Source organism: Ochotona princeps, chromosome 3, assembly GCF_030435755.1.
Source record: "Ochotona princeps isolate mOchPri1 chromosome 3, mOchPri1.hap1, whole genome shotgun sequence".
NCBI classification, from domain to species: Eukaryota; Metazoa; Chordata; class Mammalia; order Lagomorpha; family Ochotonidae; genus Ochotona; species Ochotona princeps.
In genome coordinates this window covers 87,694,637-87,714,979 of record NC_080834.1, presented here as the reverse complement: position 1 = coordinate 87,714,979, position 20,343 = coordinate 87,694,637, and the positions used below count along the sequence as shown (strand labels likewise).

General features: G+C 52.4%; 1 protein-coding gene across 1 annotated transcript in view; it reads right to left on the bottom strand.

Annotated features, from left to right (window-relative positions):
- PDIA5 (protein disulfide isomerase family A member 5) overlaps positions 1-20,343 on the bottom strand; it is an 83,056-nt gene that overhangs the window by 18,969 nt on the left and 43,744 nt on the right. Inside the window, exons 7-11 of the mRNA XM_004577843.3 lie at positions 20,134-20,194; positions 16,521-16,588; positions 10,546-10,637; positions 10,378-10,449; positions 4,143-4,279 (exon numbers count right to left, since the gene is read on the bottom strand). Of these exons, the coding sequence (XP_004577900.2) occupies positions 4,143-4,279; positions 10,378-10,449; positions 10,546-10,637; positions 16,521-16,588; positions 20,134-20,194 (430 nt within the window). The remainder of the gene's footprint in view (positions 1-4,142; positions 4,280-10,377; positions 10,450-10,545; positions 10,638-16,520; positions 16,589-20,133; positions 20,195-20,343) is intronic.

The following is a 20,343-nucleotide window of genomic DNA, read 5'->3' as shown; positions in this document are numbered from 1 at the left end:
ATTAAAGAAGAACATGAAAAAACAAAACATGAGAACAAAACCAAGGACACCATTTTGACATTGAGAGGTGAGCTTCGTAAGCATCCTGAGAATCCTGAGGTCCAGACAGGAAGACCCAGTGGTTAGGCTATGGCCTCCGGGAATCGCCTGGGTTTTAGTTAGTGCTATGCTTTTTTGATTCTGTGGCCTGTGGTGAGTGGTGACCCATTTGTGCCTCCCTTTCTTTCCTTATAAAATGGGAAAAATCAAGTCTATTGCGGTGTAGGAGTTAGGGCCAATGTCTGCAGCACCAGCATCCCATATGGATGCTGATTCAAATCTTGGCTGTTCCACTTATAACTCAGTTCCCTGCTGATGTGCCTGAGAAATCAGCGGGGGATAGTGCCACAGTTCTGATCCTTGCACCCATATGGGAGACCCAGAAGAACCTTCTGTCTGCTGGCTTCAGCCTGGCCCAGGTCTGGCTGTTGGCAGCTATTTGGGGAATGAAGCTGTGGATAGAAGACCTCTGTCTCCCTGTCTCTCCCTTGTTCTCTGTAACTCTGCCTTTCAAATTATTAAATCTTTTTAAAAAGAGAAAGAACAAAATGTAAAATAATCACAACAGGTTTGTTGTGAAGATTAAATGAGATAACACGTGGAGAGTGGCTAGAATGAAGCCTGATCCAATCCAAGTGCTGCAGGAGCATCCTGTCATTCATCTACAGAACAGCTTTGTATAATAAAGGCATTTTAAATGAAGATAAAGCAAGCAGCCTACAAAGAGAATTCGGAGAAGGTAGAAAGCAGATAAAGAATAATATCTGTAATTATACAGCTCCAGGTCAAGAAGAAAAAAGGCAACCCATTGGGGTATGGGCAAGGGCTTTGAGGAGGTGGTTCCCGAGAGGCTGGTAGTCATGGTAGAGCAGGCCTGACTTCCCTGGAGGTCAGCTAGCTGTGGCCAAGCTGATCCCAGGTCTGGCTTAGCAGCCGTGGGAAAGGCTGACCGTATGCAGGGCAGGGAGAATCTTCAGGAGGGAGGCTGGGCAGGAACCATCAAAGCACATGCTCACTTCCCCAGAGCCACCCAGGGTCACTTCTAAGAATTAATCCTGACCACTTAAACCTCTTGCCAATCCACGGGTGCCTCAAAGAGTTCATGGGAAAATAGGACTAAAAATAAACTTAGGTTGGTCCAAAAAAGAAAAAAAGTGAAATGTATGCATTGCTTCTCTACAGTATGCATCCTCCCCACATCGACGTTGGCAAATGCTCACTGCCATGTTCAAACAGCACAAAACTGCGCTCAGTGCTGACGGGGAAAGGGTTTTGAATTCACGGCATGTCTGAATTCTAACACAATATTCATTGGCCAAAAAGACTGAGGTAGATTTACTTGCCCATATGCACATTTTCATAAACTCATCTCCAAGACCTCCTATGAGTGGGGAAAAAAAAGTAAATCACAGAGAAACAGAGAATTAACAACTCTACTTAGCTAAAAAAAAAAAAAAAAAAAAATCCAACCAAGAAGCACAGAAAGAAGAGGGACAGGAAGGGGTGGGGCCAGGAGACCACAATGCATTCTCAGGTGTTCTTGAACTTTGCTCTTGTCCAGAACAAGAACATTCCTAGTGGTGCAATGAAAAAATAAAAGCCGACAGCATGGCGTTTTATGGCATCATGACTGCACACATCTGTATCAGTGTTGACAGAAGGTCCACCCGACTGCATGTTAATTCATACCACAAAGGTTAAAAAACAAGGGGTGTAGAACCTACCAACAAGGATGTCAGAAAGCAAAATATGGACAATGAGACTAGAGGATGTCTTTTTCCTTCATCATATATAGTCTCAGTACCATGTGGATTTTCTACATACATAAGGCAAACAGGAAGGGAAAATGAGTAAGACCAAAGGTAGGAGCATGAATTCAGCAGTTTGTGGGTCAGCTCAGCTTCCCAGGGGCACAGTGGCATCTGCACATACCAGTGGGAGGTGAGCTGCACCAGAGGCATCTCTGGTCACAGAAGAGGGGCAAGGGCTGAGAGCCCCTGTGGTGCTGCGGAGAGGAAGGCAACGGGATGCTTGACACTCTAGTGACCTGAGGTCACTGGGTCTGTTGACACTGCATGGGTGTCAACAGGCCCAGCAGACTACAGGGACACCTTGCCCCAGGATGCCCCACTTAGCTGCTTCTAACATCCGCACTTGTGTGACGCTTGCTCAGGCAGTAGAATCGTGATTCTGCTAGAGTTACATGAAAAGAGACATAAAGAGCAGCCAAACAGCAACAGTGGCAGGGCCGAAGGGCCTCTCCTCACATAGGACGCTGAAGGAAAGGAGGTTCCAGGGACCATTAGGGCTCTGTTGATTTGCCCTTGGGGGCCACAGGATGGCCCTCCATGGTACTCACACATCTGTGTCAAGCCCAGGTGCTGACACAAAAGGGGCCATGCTCTGGTTGCCTGAGCCCCACCCCCCATCCCAACACACACAGCTCTCTGCTCCCACTCAGATGCCCGGGCCCAGCTCCTGGGGGATGGAGCTCATAATGCCAGGCTGGCCTCCCCTCTGTGGAAGGCCTAGCACTTCGGGCTGTTTATGCTCGGTTGCTGAATGAAGACCCAGGCATCAAGGTAAGAGTTGGGTGGGGGGTATGTGTGTGGACTCCTGCTGGGTGTGAAGTGAGTGGTGCGAAAAGTGAGAGAGGATAAAGATGTGACAGGTCAAGGGTGGCCTCAACATTAGATCAATGTCATGGTGCTGCTAATATACAGCTGTACACTTATGCTGATGAGGGCTCCAGGAGTGTGACTCTGTGACATCCCATGCCAAACAGCCAGTGCTTGCCTCTGAAAGCAACAGGAGCCAGTGGGGCACCCCACCTAGGGCAGGCAGAGGTCAGGAGGAAAGCTGACGACCACTTTTCCCTCTCTGGCCTTTCCAATCCAGGGGAGAAACTAATGCAGACTGAACATTTTCAACATGTGCAGGAACAATACTTCACAGAAGCACTGGGGCTCTCCCCGGAGAGCAGCACCAGCAGTGATGCTAATTTTCTTCTTTATACTTTCCTACATTATCTTTCGTAAGCCTGGCATTTGCAATTAGCCAAAAAGCACCAAGATAAATTCAGCCACTTAGTTGGGGCCTCACTATGCCAATCTGTTGGGATGTCTTAAAATCGTAAAGCACTTGTGGGCTGTTTTAGCTATTTCCCCAGCTCTAACTCTGTACACCTCAAGGTGCATCTTGCCTTTCACGGCTCTAACCAAGTAGCTAATAAAAAACAAGCCCAGCTCCGCAGCTAGATTCATGATGAGAAAACACCAAGGGCTTCTGGGTCATGTTCAAACCTCCCAATCACATTTGGAGAAAAACAATAAAACAGCTTGTTAATCTGACCAGTTCCAAGAAACAAAGCAAGCTCACCTGGCAATCAAGAGCACAATCTACATATATAAAGGTATGTATTTAGAGAGCACACTGACCACCCCCAACCTGCACACATGCATTCACGCTGTGTTCACATCACAGGTCCAGACAGCACGCACTTCTGCCTTTTTTCCTCCTGTACAATCCCTTCCCCACCCTTGCTGGGCCAAAGAGTTGGCAGGGGGCTAAGGAAGAAGAGTGCTTGCCACAGAGACACCCAACCCAGGCTGTGCTGTGGACCCATCTCTTCACTGAGTGCATGGGTCAGTCCCACCCTGCCGGCCCCCTTGTCCCGTGAGACCCTTGCTCATCCTTCCAGGATCAGCATTGTCCCTTTTAGGAATAACCCCAGTCAATTTCCCACAACAGCCCTGGACTGGAGACCATGTGGGTGTCACCGCCAACACACAGGACATGCTGGATCCTTGGTATCGCCTCAGCTCCTTGCAGGGAGGAGAGGCCTTCTTGGTCCCCATGTTCCACAAGATGGGGTGGGAGGGAATCCACATACTGGGGAAGAGCTAAGGGCTTTGCAATCCTAATCCTTCCAGCGCACACTCTCTTGGAAAGAAGCCACTGAGAGCTAGTTGCAGGCAGGTCAGGGTCCCCATGGCATCCCCCTGGCTTGGCACAGCTCCTGGCACTCAGCAGCTAAGGACGGTGCCCACTGGACTCTGAAGGGGGGGCAGGGGAAAGGCAGAGAGGGGGCACGTTCCACTCACATGGGGCGTGGAACATGACGAGGACAGAGGAGTGTTCCTTCACAAACTGGTCAAAGTCTTCATCGGTCAGGTGATAAACGGAGCCGCCCTCATCTGCCCAGGGTGTCTCGGGCACCTGGGGCTGTGGCGGCTGTGGACTGGAAGACCAAAAACAGGCAGAGCTCAGAATGGGACCCTTTCATGATCCAGCCCCCTGGACAGACCAGAAACAGGGCCCCTGGGGTTAGGGGGCTGGGGACAGGGGAGGAACACTGGGTTGAGCCCTCAAGCCCTGGAGCCAAGTCCTGACTGAGGAACTGGCATATCTGATGGCTTTTGGCCACATTCCTCCAGGTAGCTTGAGCAATCCCTTCCTCCTGGGGAACTGGGGACCTTACGAACCTTCTTAAGCCATGTCCAAGTTTTCAGTAAATGGGTAAGACTAAGAGCAATGGCAAGCAGTGGCCTTCAACTGCTGCTCATTGCTCATGGGGCAGGGAAGACAGGAGCTGAACACACCGGCAGAGGTGGCAGAGAGGGGAATGAGGGAGTAGGGGAGGGGTGGCAGGGAAGGCCACAGCTGCAATGGGCAGGGCAAGTGGCCACAGTGGGCAACGGAGTTGTGTGTGTGCAGAAGAGCCTTTACTGAACAGGCTGTGGGCAACATCATGATGTGGGGAATAGGGCTGGGAGTTCTCTAATTACAACAGTGTCTACGCTAGCCCACTAGTCTACCCAAGACCAAGAACACAGTTCCCTAGAGGATCCACATCAACCTGATCACTCCACAGTGCAGAGCCAGGAGCAGATGCCCCTGTCCCCTCCACCGTTACCTGTGGGAGGTTCCCAGCTACCATCTCTGGCTGGTGATGCCACCCCCTACTTTTTACTGCTACTAGCGCCCTTGCCAAAGCACCCTGATTGCCAGAGAGCACTTTGGGCCGACAAAAGTGAGAAGACAGTATCGTGGAAAGACCGTCATGGTGTCAGCAGCCAGAGCTAGAAGATCCATGAGCAAGTAAGCGAGAGAACAGAGTGGCCAGCACAAGGCAAGTTGCCCTTCCTCCCACACACGCCCTCAGCACAGGCATGAGTTTTCATGTCATCTCCAGGTACAGTCCAGGCAGCCATTCTGACTGAGCCTCAAGCCTCCATGGTCCCAGGGACTGCAAACGGTAGGAACAGGACAAATCACCCCCAGCCTTGCACATCCAACACGAGGTGGGCTGCTGTGAAAACACGCTCTGGAGTGAACCACCAGGCAGACAATGGACCAGACACTATCACAAGCCTATGCTTGGGCTTCAGACACAGACCCCTCCACATACAACCAATCCCACTTCAGGGAATTCATCTGTACCTTTCACTTGCACACGTACAAAATGACGTGCCTTCCAAAGGCATTCACTGCAGACTGTCATGCTAAAGACTGGCACCAGCCCAGTGCCAGTCAGCCAGGGGTCCACCCACAAGGGGTAACTTAACCAGGACACTAGCTCGGATGCCAAGAACATGAAATGGCTTTTTCAGGATTCCAATCAATCACTGCTCAGCTGCTCAACCTGATATCTGGGCTGGCTGGCTGAGCTCTCAGGGACCTGTTTCCAGAGTGCGCAGCCATGTACAGGTGCCTATGTCCCCAGCTGACAGCAACAGGAGGCTTGCAAGTGTCCTCTCTTGCCCAGAACCAGGGGGCTCAGCCACTGAAGGGGGCAGTAGGTCACTTGCTAATTTTTGCACAAAACACGGTGGGGAGACAAAATCCACTTAGGCAATTTGCTTGGGCCTGTAGGAAGATATACTTAAACAGCCTATAAGATACTCATGGGCCTTGCCTCTGGGAGTGAGAAAGAGAACAGGAAGGAACAAACAGGTGGGAGCGAAACTTTTCCAGGTCTACTTGTGTCTTAAAAAAAAAGTGTTTTGTATGATGTATCATCAAATTCAAAAATTAAAATAAATTTTTACACACTCAGCCTGGGCATAAACAAAGGCTGCAGAGGTTGTAGCCTGAGAAACTTGTAGTTAACTGGGAAGGGGACATGTGCTAACATTGCTAAAATAACAGCACAGGAGCTAAAATAAAAACTGTATGAACCTACCAGAGTGAAGAGAACAGGAAAGAAAGGCACAAGATAAAAAAAAAAAAAAAAGAGGTCAATGCAATTTAGAAGCTAAAAAACTCACTTGGTGGGTAGGGGAAACACAGGGCAGAAATCCAAGGCGCTGGTTGGCGGGGTCGGGGGAGGGAGCAGGACCACACATGAGTGTAAAGACAAGGCTCCGTGGCCCCCAGGGGAGCCACCCCTGGCAGCTGGCTGATACCCTGAGGCTTCACTGGCCACTGGGACCCTCAGACCCGCCCCCACACGCTCCCAGGGAACAGCCCTGTCCTCCCCCAACCCAGAGCACAGCCAGAAACTGACTGTGAAGAGGCCTTCACACACAGCAGATACCTAAGAAATGCTTGCAAAATCAAAAACTGCAGGAGAGCAGCAGCTAAAAGAACCAGAGACATTCAAGCTTGGAGAGAACACACTGGCTCTCTTCAAATGTCTCAAGTTGTGTCCAGGAGAGACCTGGATATTCCTTCTTCAGAGGCTCCAGAAGCAAAGCCGAAAGCACCAAGAGATGCCCCCTGCTCCCAGCAGAGGGAATCCAGCATGAGGAAAAGCATTCTATTTGCAGTAAGCAGGCCGGGAGGCCGGAGACCTCGGGGAGAATCCCCTTTAACAGCCCTGCACAGGGCTCGGCAGTGTGGCCTAGTGGCTAAGGTCCTCGCCTTGATCCCATATGGCCACTGGTTCTAATCCCGGCAGCTCCACTTCCTCTCTATCTCTCCTCCTCTCAGTATATCTTTGTAATAAAAATTAAAAAAAAAAAAATCTTAAAAAAAAAAGATGCATACTCAACATAAAACTTCCAGGAAAATCACTAAATAAAGATTTAAATGTTCATTTATAAAAAAAAAAAAAAAAAACAGCCCCGCACAGCCACACTAGAACTTGTACCCGACAGTGCAGTGGCACCTCAGGGCATTATGGATGCCAGGCATTTTCTATGTTTATATGATACTATCCAAATGCACCCAGTTGTGCATGATCTATAGCACAGCGATCATTCCAACACAAGCAGGTCACCTCAAAAACAAGTAAATGGGAACACTCCGAGATACTGATGAAGCAGACTGGAGAGCTTCTCTGTGCCTTTGCGGTCCTGGGGTTGGTTCACCTGCTCTGTGGAGTTGGGACTTCCCAGCCACACACCAGCTCCTCCTCCGATGGGGGCGCAACTTCTGGGCAGGAAACCCCAGTGCTGCTGGTTTCTGGTTGATATAAAAGCACATAAGCAGGGAGCCAGGTAAAGCTGCCACCTGCAATACCAGCATCCCATGTGGGCACCACTTCAAGACCTGGCTGGTAAACTTCCAATTCAGCTCCCTGTTAAAGCATCAGGGAAAGTAGCAGAAAACGCCTGGGGTATTTGGGTTCCTGCCACTCATGTTCAGCCTGGCTCAATCTTGAGGGATGAACCAGCTGATGCAAGAGCTCTTTCTGTCTCTCCCCATCTCCATATATAAGTCTTTCAAATAAATTACTAAACACATCTTTAAAACACACACACGCAGAAATGGACAGGCAGGGTAAAGCAGACTGCTGTAACCACGTTGCAAACATCCCGCTCAGCCTCTCCCACTAGTGGAAGGTCTGCACGGTCATCAGGAGCACCAGGGGACAACAATGCCAAGGTCAGTGCCTACTCCAGAGCCCCTCCCCGGGGACACCAGGACTAGCTCCTGGCCTTGCCTCAGGCCCCAGCGCGCCCACCAGCCACCCACTGGGATTAGCTGTGTGGAAATCATCTCCATTCTTCTGCACACAAGCCCTGAGCAGCTAAGGGTGAGGAGCTAAGCGGTCCAGGGCAGTAGGAAACTTGAGACTCCTGCACTCTGCTACGACGTTGGGGGAATGGCTGGTAAAGACTGAACACGTGGGCCTGGCAGAAACCACCCACAGAGCCAGCCGAGCGTAGGAGAGAAATCTGGACGGCGATCCACCAAAATATCACAACACGATATCTGGAAAATGGGCGGGGGACTTCTTGTTTAACTACACTTGCAAGTGTTCCCTATGATGAGCATATGTTCTTTGAATATTCTTAAGATCAGAAAAGCTATTTTTTGTGTGTGTCCTTTTTTTTTTAAAGAAAGGAAGGCAGTTGGTGCCAGGGATGTTGGCAGCTCCTGCTGGCGAGAGGGATCCGGCAGCTCCTGCAGGGTCCTCCAACAGGTTCCTTTCCTGTCCCTGACTCACAGGGGACGAGGCCTGGAGCCACATCCTCAGAGGACTGCCCTGCTGTGTGTGGCTGACACAAAAGGCTCCCCGGGGTGGGGTGGGGGGGTCAGGAGGACCTTCCCAGCAGATCTCTGTCACCCTCTCATCCTGAAGATGACAGAGGGAGGGAGCAGCGGCTACTAACTTCATGCACCGGAGGTGGGATGGGGCAGAATGGGGGAGAGCAGCCAGCCCTGGAGGGGCTTCTGTAAGCAACTCCAGGCAGGCCTGACAGGGCAGCTGGGTAGGGTGCTTTTGGCAGTGGGTGCCAGCAGGAAGATAATAACCTGTTTCAGCAACTCCACTGCACGGATAGGCTACTCTCATCTAGGGTGAGCAGACAATTTGAACAATTTTTTTTTTGAATCAAGCCTTATCCTTCCAAAGAGATAGAAGGGTGTTTTGAAACCAGAAAAGGTTAGAGCAGGGGAGGGAAGCGGGCAGACTTTTATGCTCTGCTGACAAATGAGATTGCTGTTTGTGGAGCCTTTTACCGGAGCAGAACGAGGTATGTCTGGCTGCAGGAGAGGACATGGTTATTATCATTATTTTCAAAGAAAAAAAAAAAAGGGACACGAGGGAGTGAAAGCTCAGAGCGCAATCGTGGGCACTGGCTTTCCCAGGTAGGGGCTGAAAATGATGCTGTGGTCCTCGGCGGCTGAGATGCCAGGATAAGAGATGCCATGAAGACCCAGTGCTGGCCCTGGCGCTTCGTCTCCTGGGGTTCCTGGGAGTCGCAGAGAACGGAACACTCAGCTTTTCAGCCTTTAGAAATCGCAGTATGTTTCTGGTGGTTTTTTTTTTTTTTGCCTCTATATACAAAATTCACCTTTCTTTCCTATTCTGAACACACACTTTCAACCTCTGATCCTTTGGATAACTAATTATTTAACTCGTCCTGAAGGCGATGATGTCAACATGCTGACACCCTAAGGTCAGGGGAGGGGTGTGGTGGTGCTCCAGCGCTCAGAAGAGAGGGTGCTGGTTATGGGCAGCTCACAGGTGCAGGACCAGCTTCTAGGAGTGGTTCTGGCATCCTGTGATGAGCCGAATGACCTTGGGTATGTGATGTCATCGCCCTCATCAATAGCTTCCTTAAAGCACCACAATGAGCATTAAATGAAAACCCATCCAAGGTACTTGGGACAGCACCTGTCTGCCACAGCACAGCAGCTATAAAAACATCAGCTGTTCTTATTTCAAGATTGGGAGCCAGCAGGAGCTGGTCAGTACCGCAGCAGGGTGAGTGCTTAACTGGGCATCCTGAGCACTGCACTGTGAGGGCTGGGAAGATGCTGACAGGTGGAAGGAGGGAAGGAAGAGGGGCGGGGCCACAGCAGCCCCCAGGGAGTGGTGCAGAGAGGTTTGGCACCCCACCAATCTGATCACACTCCAGCTGGGGAGCCTCAGGTAAGGTTGGGGTGGGGAGTGGGGTATAAGGCACACTGTAGCTCTTTGACATTTGGCATTTCTCAGCCCCTCTGCAGCCCCTAATTCAGGCCTGTGTGTGCAATCAGCGCTCCATTGACATTCCTATTTTCAGAAGGACCCATGGGTGGGATATCTCTTAAATTTGATATACCCTGGGTTAGAAATTTGTTGGGAAGGGGGTGGGATGGTAATGCAAGATGTGGGAACATTCTAGAAAGCCCTCTGATGATGCCAGGAGGAGCTGATAGCCTTAGGTAGCCCCAGCACACCAGCCAGTGTCTGATCATCACAGGCCCACGGACGCCTCAATGCTCCTGCACCCTACATACCCACGGCGATCCCTCCACACTGGCCTGCCTGGACTCAGCCTAGAGTCTGGTGGCTGCCCCTTCCTCCTACTCTCCTCCATCCCACAGCCCGGCCTGGCACCCAGGCAGCCCAGCCCCACCCTCCGGTGCACACTCATGAACGCCAATGTCCATTTGACTTACTTCTTCAGCCATTCCACGATGTCCTCGGCTGTAGACCCGTAGTTGTCATACTGGAACAGGAACTGCCCTTTCCTGCAAAGGGTGGAGACAGAACATGGGTGGGCTCAGCCAGGGACACCTGGACAGGTCAGCAGGGAGGGAGCTACAGAGGGGAAGCAGGGGACTTACTCAAAATAACAGATAGTAGGGTAGCCCCGCACACCATACTCCTCCTTGATGTTTTCAAACTCCGAGGGGTAGACGTTCATCCCAGCCAGGACCTGATCGGAAAAAGAGAGCCAGCTCCAGACACTGGGGCTGGAGCAGGGCTGATGCACAGGAAGGCAGACTGAACTGGCGGGAGTCATGACCGAGAGCTCGTGAACAGCCATCTGTCCAGCCTGCCCAGGGCCACAGACAAGTTCTGAGAATTTGGGGGGAAGTCCCAGCCTCACAATGGAGTTCCAAGGCCTTGAGAGCAGCTGCTGCCATTCAAGTACACACAGTACACTTTCACTGCGGCCCTGCCTGCACTCTGCTCCACGGTGATGGAGAGAAGGCACAGCTAGACGCCCCGCAGGCCTGGCAGCATGTCCTTGGACGCCTCCCTGGATGCTGCATGGCTGGTCTGCTGTCTGTCCACTTGGGACTCAGTGCATGCAGCTGTCAGAACTCACAGCTCAGACGTGGCCAGGGAGATGGCATGGCTCTCCTGACATGAGGTGAGAAGTGAGGTGTTCTGATGCCAGCCTCCCCAGCTCTCCGCCATGTGTGAGCATCACCCTCCAGCAGTGCACATGCAGGGAATCGGAGAGCAGGAGGCTGGCACAGAACTGGACCCCCAAAGGAAGGAGCTGTGTGGAGTTGGTTCTCACGGGAGCATATGGCTGCCAGAGGGGTCAGCCACTGGAAGACTGCTGCACAAAGCAGGGCTGCTCAGAAACGAGGAGCACGGAAGTTTGAAACACTAGGCACAGCTCCAGCAGCAGAGAAGAAAGCAGAAACTACAATTTACTGGACGAACCCCAGGGATGCACAGTAAGAGAAAAAGGAGAAGGGAACTTCTGGTGGACAGTGAACTTGAATCAGCTGACTGCATTCATCTGAGTCCTGTGAGCTGTGGCAAGAGTTCCCCCCACCTGGAGGATCCTCGCGGGAAGGTGCAGGTGGCCAGTGCGACAATCACCAGGCTCTGAAAAGAGGTGAATGCCCTTGGGCCCAGCGGCATGGCCTAGCGGGCAAGTCCTCGTCTTGAACACTCCAGGATCCCATATGGGTGCCGGTTCTAACCCCGGCAGCTCCACTTCCCATCCAGCTCCTTGCTTGTGCCTGGGAAAGCAGTCGAGGACGGCCCAACGCTTTGGGACCCTGCACCCGCATGGGAGACCTGGAAGAGGTTCCTGGTTCCCGGCTTCGGATCGGTGCAGCACCGGCCATTGCGGTCACTTGGGGAGTAGGAACCCTGCACCTGCGTGGGAGACCTGGAAGAGATTCCTGGCTCCTGGCTTCGGATCGGCACAGTACCGGCCATTGCGGTCACTTGGGGAGTGAATCATCGGACGGAAGATCTTCCTCTCTGTATATGACTTTGTAATAAAAATAAATAAATCTTTAAAAAAAAACAACAAAAAAAGAGGTGAATGCCCTTGGGATGACCCATGTCAGAGGTTTTTGGCACAAACCAGGGGCTCAGAAAGCATCACATCCCTTATATTACCTTGTCACCTGTTCCACCAGAAGTGTCTATCTTCAGAAGCAGCAGAGGGGGAGGTACTGTGGCGAAGTAGGCTAAGACCTCATCTGCAGCACCACTATCCCATAAGGGCATCTGTTCCACTCCACTTAATATGCTACTCCACTTAATATCCAGCTTCCTGCTAATGACCTGGGAAAGTTGTACCCATGTGGGAGACTCAGAACAAGCTCTTGGCTCCTGGCTTTGGACCAGCCCAGCTTTGGTCATTTGTGACTATTTGGGGAGCAAACCAGCAGATGATTTCTCTCTCTGTAACTCTGCCTTTCAAAATAATACATAAATCTTAAAAACAACAAGAAAAAAAAAAAAAAGCAGCAGCCAAGCCGTCTTTCCAACTGTCTCAAGTACCGAGCACAGTGTCTGGCACACAGCAGGCACACAACAAATGCTTGCTACATCCTCAATTCTTGTCCCCAGATCATTTGGGGATGCTATAAAGAACACAGGCAGAATATACCTGAAGCAGAACTTACTAGAAGTCCTGGAACCTTCTAATAGCCTCTCTGCTCATTTCCCAGATAGATTCAGTCTGTTCCAGGAACATCCGTCTCCTTTAGAGTTCTTTTTTCTGTCTAATTGATCTCTCTAATGTCAGTGCACACGCACCACAAGATTAATTGCTCACATCCTCTCCTTCATTACATCACTTCTCTGCACCAAACCTCCCAAAAATACTGAACACAGGCTGGAACACCCAACCTTCAGCCCACACAGTCCCCCTCATATCTCTCCATCCTGCTTCCTCACAAAGCCCTTCAGGGTACACATGCTGGTGCCTCCATTTTTGGGTCTCCCAGGAATGAGGCCATCTGAGATGCCTTCCCCACACAGTGGCCATAGCTCTGGCCTCTAATTCCCCACCCGGTCCAGATTTCTGTCTGCAGTCACAGTTGCCATTTCTGCACCTGCTGACATGCTGGTAGTGATGATGATGGTGATAACCTGAGTCCAAGAGCTGGAACACCCGAGGTGCACGAGCTGCTTGTATCGAGGCTACCGAGGGGTCCTCCAGCTCTTGCCAGGTTTCCAGTACTCCCACTCTTCTCTCCTGCCCCACTAGATACCTCACAGTTCCCCCTTCCCGTCACCCCAATTCCCACTTCTTGTTACCACCAAGACTGCCAACAAATCCTACTGCCCTGGGCAGCCTTTTTAATCCTCCTTTGCTTGGTGTTGAACTCATGATTCTTCAAGATTCTCCAGTATTTCTGTATCATTTGAGGAGCATTTATCAGTGAACAAGACAAGTTACGTGCTTCTTGTTTAAGGAGTTATGTACAAACACCTGGTGGAATTGGAATTTGTGAAGTCCCAGGAGGCACACCTCTGACCCCGAGCAGCTGTGCTGGGGGCCATGCAGCCAGCCCAACGTGCTCATGTCCAGCTGTTTTGCCACAAGAGTAGCTCCCCGGTGTGGGTAGCATGCAAGCTTGTGTTTAAAGGAGGGTGAGGCTTCAATAGATGCTCCAGGAGGGAAAGATGCAGGCAAGAGTGACAAGATGTGGCCCCAGCAATGGAGAGCTTCTCCAGGTAGCAGGCCTGCAGCCAAGGAGCATGGAAAGGGAGAGTAAGACAGCTGGGGCCGCTCTGGGAAAGGCAGTGTGGGTCTAAGAAATGAAGACTTTACTTAGGAGGTGGCAGTGGATGGGGTTGCCGGAGCGAAAAAGCAGTCACTGTCCGGCTGCCTATTTTTTTTTTTTCAGTATAGTCATCCCTGAGGGTCTGGGTTCAGGACTGCTTGGATGCTGAGACCTGTCGTTGCTCATGTCCCTTACACAAACACGCTCAGCATCTGCATAGAATCTGCATGCATTCTTCAAGGGTCTTTGAAGCCACCCCTAGATTATCTGTAGTATCTAATACAAGGCAAGTGCAGGGTAAGAATCATTCCCATGCTGCACCATTCAGGGAATCACAAGAGGAAAACATCTGCATGTGTTTAGCACAGGTGCAACTTTGTCATGGAGTCCATGTGTGTGCGTGTGTCCATGAATGGGGATGCTTCCAATGTGGACAGCTGGCATGTAAAGGTGGGTGGGTCAAGGGGACGAGTCGGCAGTCTGTGGTAGCCAGAGACTTGCATGGCTGATCCAAGTCTGGTCAGTCCAGTGGGCAGGAAGAGCACAGAGAACAGGTACAGCGGGTGTCTGAAGATGCCTGAGCAGCCCAGCCACTGGTGAAGGGTCCTGCAGGACAGCGGGCAGGGTGCAAGCCTGGAAGGCGGCTGATGTCTGACCCAGACACGCTGCCCTGGGAACCCTGAGGAGAAAGTTCAGACAGCTGTCTGCCATGTGTGGTCCTGGAGTGGAGGTAAGTGGCTCAGGTGACGCAGTCACATGCCACTAAAGCCACGGACATAATAAGCACACCGAGGGCCATGCTGCCGTAACGCAACAAGGAAAAGTACATGCCAGGCTTGCACTGCAGCTTGCTACCAAGAACGAGAGCAGGGTGGGCAGGAGACCCAGTAAACGGAGGGCAGCTGGGGGGTCAGTTGGCCACTTGTCTCTGCCAAGTTTCCACACTCAGTCCATTTGCCTCTCACAACAATCCAGCGAGGTGGGCAATGCTGACTTTGTCATGAGGAAATAGAGGCACCAAGAAGACTTGGCTTGCCCAAGCTCTCCCAGTCAGCTAGGCAGAGCCAGTTCTGGAGCCCAGCCTGCATACACAGCCATGATGGCCATGGTCATGGTGTCTGTACCCTGTCTGGCCAGTCACGGCCGTGGTTAACAGGAGATGGGGCATGGCTCAGTGTGGGAAAGGCTGGGAAGTGGAGGCAGGTTGGGGAAGCGCTCGCTCTGATGGTGGTGGCCGCTACTGAGATCGACAGTCAGCAGGAGGAGAGGGCACAGATGCCAATGTGTCACTAGATGTCAATGAGGGCAAAAGAAGAGAGGCAGGCCCAAGTTTGGAGAACGCCAAAGGCTGCGGGTCCCTGGCCTGGCCTGGCTGTCTCATGCTGAGTGATATCATTGGGTTAGACGCCTACCAAAAAATCTGCGGAGAGGTTTCTGACCCACATCATAGGCATGGTCAGCAGTGAGGACTCAGAGATGACAGGGAGCAGACGGGACAATGCCTTGGGTAAGGCCAGCTGCTGCCTTGTGGGGAACAGCAGTCCGCTTTGGTGGGGGGGTCCCCAACTCTGTTATGCGTGTGAAGACGCAAAGGCTGCCCTCCTGTCTTGCCCTGATCTGGGTACCCCAGATCTCCAAGTAAGAGGCCTGTAACAAATGGGAGCCCAGTGTTGTCAGGACAAGGATGTTTTCCTAAGAAACCAAAGGGAAATCAGAACAGAGCAAGCCTAAATAAGCAAGAAACCACATGAGCCGGCAAACAGGAGTTCACGCAGGCACAGATCTCAGGCTGAGGTCACCAGCACCTGGGGCCACAGTTCCAGGAAACATAATCCCCTCCGTACCCCACCTTCTCTTCTAGAATGGGGCCGTCTGTATTTCTAGACCTGGGTCTAGGCACATGACACAGGGATAGGCGATTTGGGGGCTAGCTTTGTCAAAGAGCCTTGTCCAGAGGCAGGATCACGGGGGAAGGTCCCCATGACACACGTATCCTTCCCATTGTGCCTGTGTCCTCCGTGGTGAAGCCTCTGAATGGCAGTGTGAACGCCTGTTTGCCTGCTCATGTGGTTTCTTGCTTATTTAGGGTTGCTCTGTTCTGATTTCAAGAGCTCAGATCACTGTTCAGGAGGGCCGTGTTGTGGAGATCTGCTGCCCAGCACTGTAACTGAATCCAGGGCTATAGAACTATATGCTGGCAGGGGTCAGGAGGATGGATGCTGTGCCTCTGCTTCCGAACACACACATTTCACAGCAGACAAAAACCTGGGAGGGTGAGAGCTTCCCAGCCCTCTTCTGGGGGTGCCCTGGCCACTGTCCCCCTACTCTGCTCCCTCCCAGTTGCTCTGAAGGCCATTTCCCTAGTAGCTCCTCTTCCGTCTCCTGTGCCTTAATGGTGGGCCCTGTGAGGGCACATCTGTCTCCCCTCTCCTCCTCTAGCTCTCCACCTGGATTTACCTCCCGGCGAGTCCATTCCTGCCACCCCGGGGTCCCTGCCCTGTCCTTTGCTGCTGAGCTCCCCAAGCAACTGCCTTGGACCACTTTGGCGCCCAGTGTCACCAATCCTGGGTTGCAGAGGGTCTGCTCTTAGCCCCTGGCCTCCCAGCAACACCACATGTGCATCACACGTTGTCCTGGCCATTTCATCGTTCTATCTCTGACATTTGCCCACCTCTCTGGACCCCAGAAAGTTGTTATGAGTTCTCGACCCTCAGACAGCAGGTGATTCCAGGTTTCGTTTTGGACATGGTCTCACAGTAGCCACATGATTGATCTTCCCTGACACTGGCAAAACCCACCCTCCCCAGCTTGCTGCCTGCTTCACTTACAGCGTGGCCTCGAAGCTGCGTTGCGGCCATCTGGAAATGCGGCATCATCCTCTTGCACATGCCACACCCTGGTCATGGGCAGGAAAGAAAAACCAAAGGCAGTTACAGCCATGGCCGTGTGTTTTGATACCCTGACCTCCCCCACCCCCCTATCCGGGGTTCTCCACCCAAAGCAGGGTTGGGGTGGGCTGAGCTCAGGACTGTCCCAGACCCTGAAAGCACAGAAGGAGGGGTATGCAGGGTCCCCAGGCCCTGAGGGGCCGACCCAACAAGGCCAAGCATTGTGGTCGGGAGAGGCATAAGGTGCAGGATAAATGAGGAAAACAGAACAGGTGTTGGCAGACACAGCTGGAGGCACAGCTGAAGGGGACTGCAAATGAACTGGGAAAAAAGTGCTACTAGAGAGAAAGAAATGCCACTGCATGTAGGATGACTTTTGGGATTGCCATGCTTGCCTTTAACAAGGATAATGAAGCAATGACTGGAGATGAGCTAAGTGCGAAAGGTGCTGGCTCTGGACCACACAGAGAGCCGGGCACAGGGCTATCATCTTCCCTGATTTGCTGACGGCCCCAAACAAGCCACCTTCTCTCTCTGGGCTGTTTCTTTTTTTGGCAAATGAAGGGAGCTGGATCAGACACCCAAAGTCTCCCCTGTCTTCCCACCTTGCCAGTTCCAACATAGGACTGTGTGAGGGTATGGCTCAGCCCTTGAAGCCTTTGGGGCCATGACAGCCATGCCCTTCTTTGACAGATAATGGGGGTAAGTGTTGGGGGGAAGAGTCCAGGCCCCCAAACAGCCACTAATATGTGAGATTGACCCTGACCTACACCTTGCCCTGCCCTTAGACAGCAGCAGGCCATGTTGTCTGCACGAACCATCCTGCAGAACAGGTTTCCACATGTATCTTAAGACCATAGACATAAAAGCTGCCCAGAATCATGTGAAAGGCTAATTCTCATCTTACCTCGGCAGAGCAGGGACAGGGTTGTGAGGTGGCAGGCTGACACCCTGGTTGGCTGCAAGCAGAGTCACACACCCCCGAGGCTCTCTCCAGTCATGCAAAGATACTGGGGAACTGGCCTTGCCTGACAGCAGAACTGACACTCCCTACAGCAGCATGACCCCAGACTGAAGTTCCTGCTATTAGTCCAGGCTCTGATTCAAGGGTCAGAAGGGAAGGGGCTCCCACCAGGCCAGCCCACAGCCTCTGCTGCGGCTGACCAGTGATGCCTCATGTTGGGACTTGGTGCTACAGCAGACACCGCAGAATATGAAGGAATGCTGGGGGACACGGATTCACGGAGAGAAATGGACAGCGCTCCAGAGGCAGGTACCAGATGGGTGCCACACATTGGGAAATGATAGGCTGCAGGGCCCAAGGGAGCATGAAGTCTAGGCATGTGTCAGCCCACAGCCCCTACTGGGCAAGGCTGTGTGAACCTCCAGCACCTGTCTGTTTGTGTTCACACACATGTGTGGCTGTGTAAAATGGAGAAGGATCAGCCCTAGGGCTGAGGGACAGAGCCTAGCTGGCAGGGGACACTCAACATCCATCCAGATGGCCAAGTTCAACACAAGACCTAGTATTGGCCTCCTGCTATGTGAGAAGGGGACGTTCCAGCCAGTAGAGCCCTGTGGCCTCTCATCCTCTCTTTGCTCAGTGACTTGGGTGTGACTACCACTGTGATACGACCCGCACAGCAGGGGCTCAGCTGACTACCTGTCTGCACAGGCGCAGCCCCCTTCCCTTCTGTGTGTGTGCACCCTGCGTCTCCCTCTCCCAGGCCTCCCCAAGGCAGCTGGCCTCATGGGCAAACACTGGTGACCCTGGGTGGAGATGTCATGGCTCTAGACTCACAGAGTCCTGGCATTCCCTGGAGCCCAGGAGGCCTTGGGGTCTACCCCTGCTCCCCAGCCTTAAATGAACCCCCAGAACTCTCTTCCTTCTCCTGCTATGAACATGCTCTGTGATACTCACAAGGATCCCAACTTTCCCTTCCCCTGACTTTCTATCGCATAACCATCTCTGCTCCGACAGATGGGTTGGCTGGAAGCCCAACAGCCTGATAATGGTGGGTCAGATGGCATCAACACTCAGGCGTAAACTGTTACTCTTTCTAGAACATCAGAGGCACCACCCTGAAGGCTGAGGTGTTTCCTGTGACACGTACTTTGACAGATCCACTTAACTGATGCATCGAGTCCTGATGGTTAAGCTCCAGGTGAGGCAACTCCTGGAACAGTTCAACAAACCCGCTCCAGGAGGAAAAGGGCAACATTAACAAAGACAGTGAATGGGACAGGTTTCCTGTGTGGGACCAGGTCCACAAGCATGGGCCGCAGGGGCCTCCTCCCACACCTGGCAGGCCCTTGGGGCCAGTAAGGTACAGAGGGAAGCTAAGGAGAGGCTACTGTCAAGAGCAGGAAGCATGACAGCCCCACAATCTGGCAGGGGTGCAGGTGGGAGGAGCCTGTGTTGAATGGAGGGGGAACTCAGCCTGGGCCTTTAGCAGTGAACAAAGATCTGAAGATACTGCCTGTCATGTGCCTGAGCCAAGCACATGCCTGGGCACAGCCCCTCCTAGCACACCCAGGCCGTTCTCAGAGCCTCTCCAGGCTGTGCAGCATGGACCGGTACTCCGTGGGCTAGAGACTCCCTGGATTGCAGGGGGGACCCAGGCAAGGGACAATTAGAAGCCTTGTGGGTTATGTTGTCTCCGTCTCAACTTGAAAGCAGCCACAGATCAGCAGGGGTGAGGAGGTGGCAAAGGCCTTGGCATGGTTGCAAGCCAGCAATGCAGGTGGCCAGGCCAGGGCTGCTAGTCCACTGATAGCAAGGTCACCAGGCAGTACTGGGGATGACTCTCCAGTTTTTCTCAAGATAGAAACCATGTGAACTAGGGTTGGCAAAGAGTAGGTGACAAGGATGGAGGAAGGTATGGTTTTGTGAAACTTCTGTTTCAAGTAAGAACAGATAATAGACGTAAGCATACAGTCCTAGACTACAATAGAAGCTATTTTCGGCTCTGTGATGCTGTCAGAAAGCCCCTGCACCCATGCACTACCTCTTCCAGCAGTGGAAACCAAGGCCCAGAGATGTGAGGGGGTGGACCCAGCTCATGCAGCTCGTTGGCAGCATCAGGCTTTCTGGTTGTCATCTCAACCTTCCTGCCTTCCCCCACAGCTTCCTGCCTCCTCTAAGGACTCAGCCCCTAACACTAGTTCCCCTCCCCCAGCCTTTCTGGGGTCGAGGGCAGCAGCAGAGACAGGCAAAGGACAGGGCTGGCTGAACTGAAGCCTCTGTAAGCAGGCTAGGCTCTGGACAGTAGGAGTAGGGCACCTATGACCAGGGTATGGTTGTGCCAGGCAGGAGGCCAGCAGGGAGGGGAAGGCATGGTGAAGCGGACGTAAGACTCGAGTGTTTGTAGAAGGAGTGCAAACAAGAACTGGCTCTGGCAGCAAAAAAAGCTGATGCAGGTGGCAGGTGCAGACGTAAGAGTGGTGTGATTGAGCTGGGGCTGGTGCCCAGCTTCCCTCTCCTAAGCCCTAGCCACCTGCCACTCGCAAAGCTGGAGCTCCTTACAAGGGCCTCAGGAGCAAGGGTACTCACAGGGGGCATAGAACATCATCAGCAGTGGCTTGTCTTCCTTCTTCAGGAGCCGTCTAAAGTCCTACAACACAAAGAGAGATAGCATGGCAACCAGCAACTACCACACGCTCACAAGATGTCACCTCCTGCCCCATCCTGCCTGCTGGGACTTTGAGCAGCAGGAGCCACAGGGACCTGCCCAGAGGACTAGGAGGATGCAGCAGGTTTACA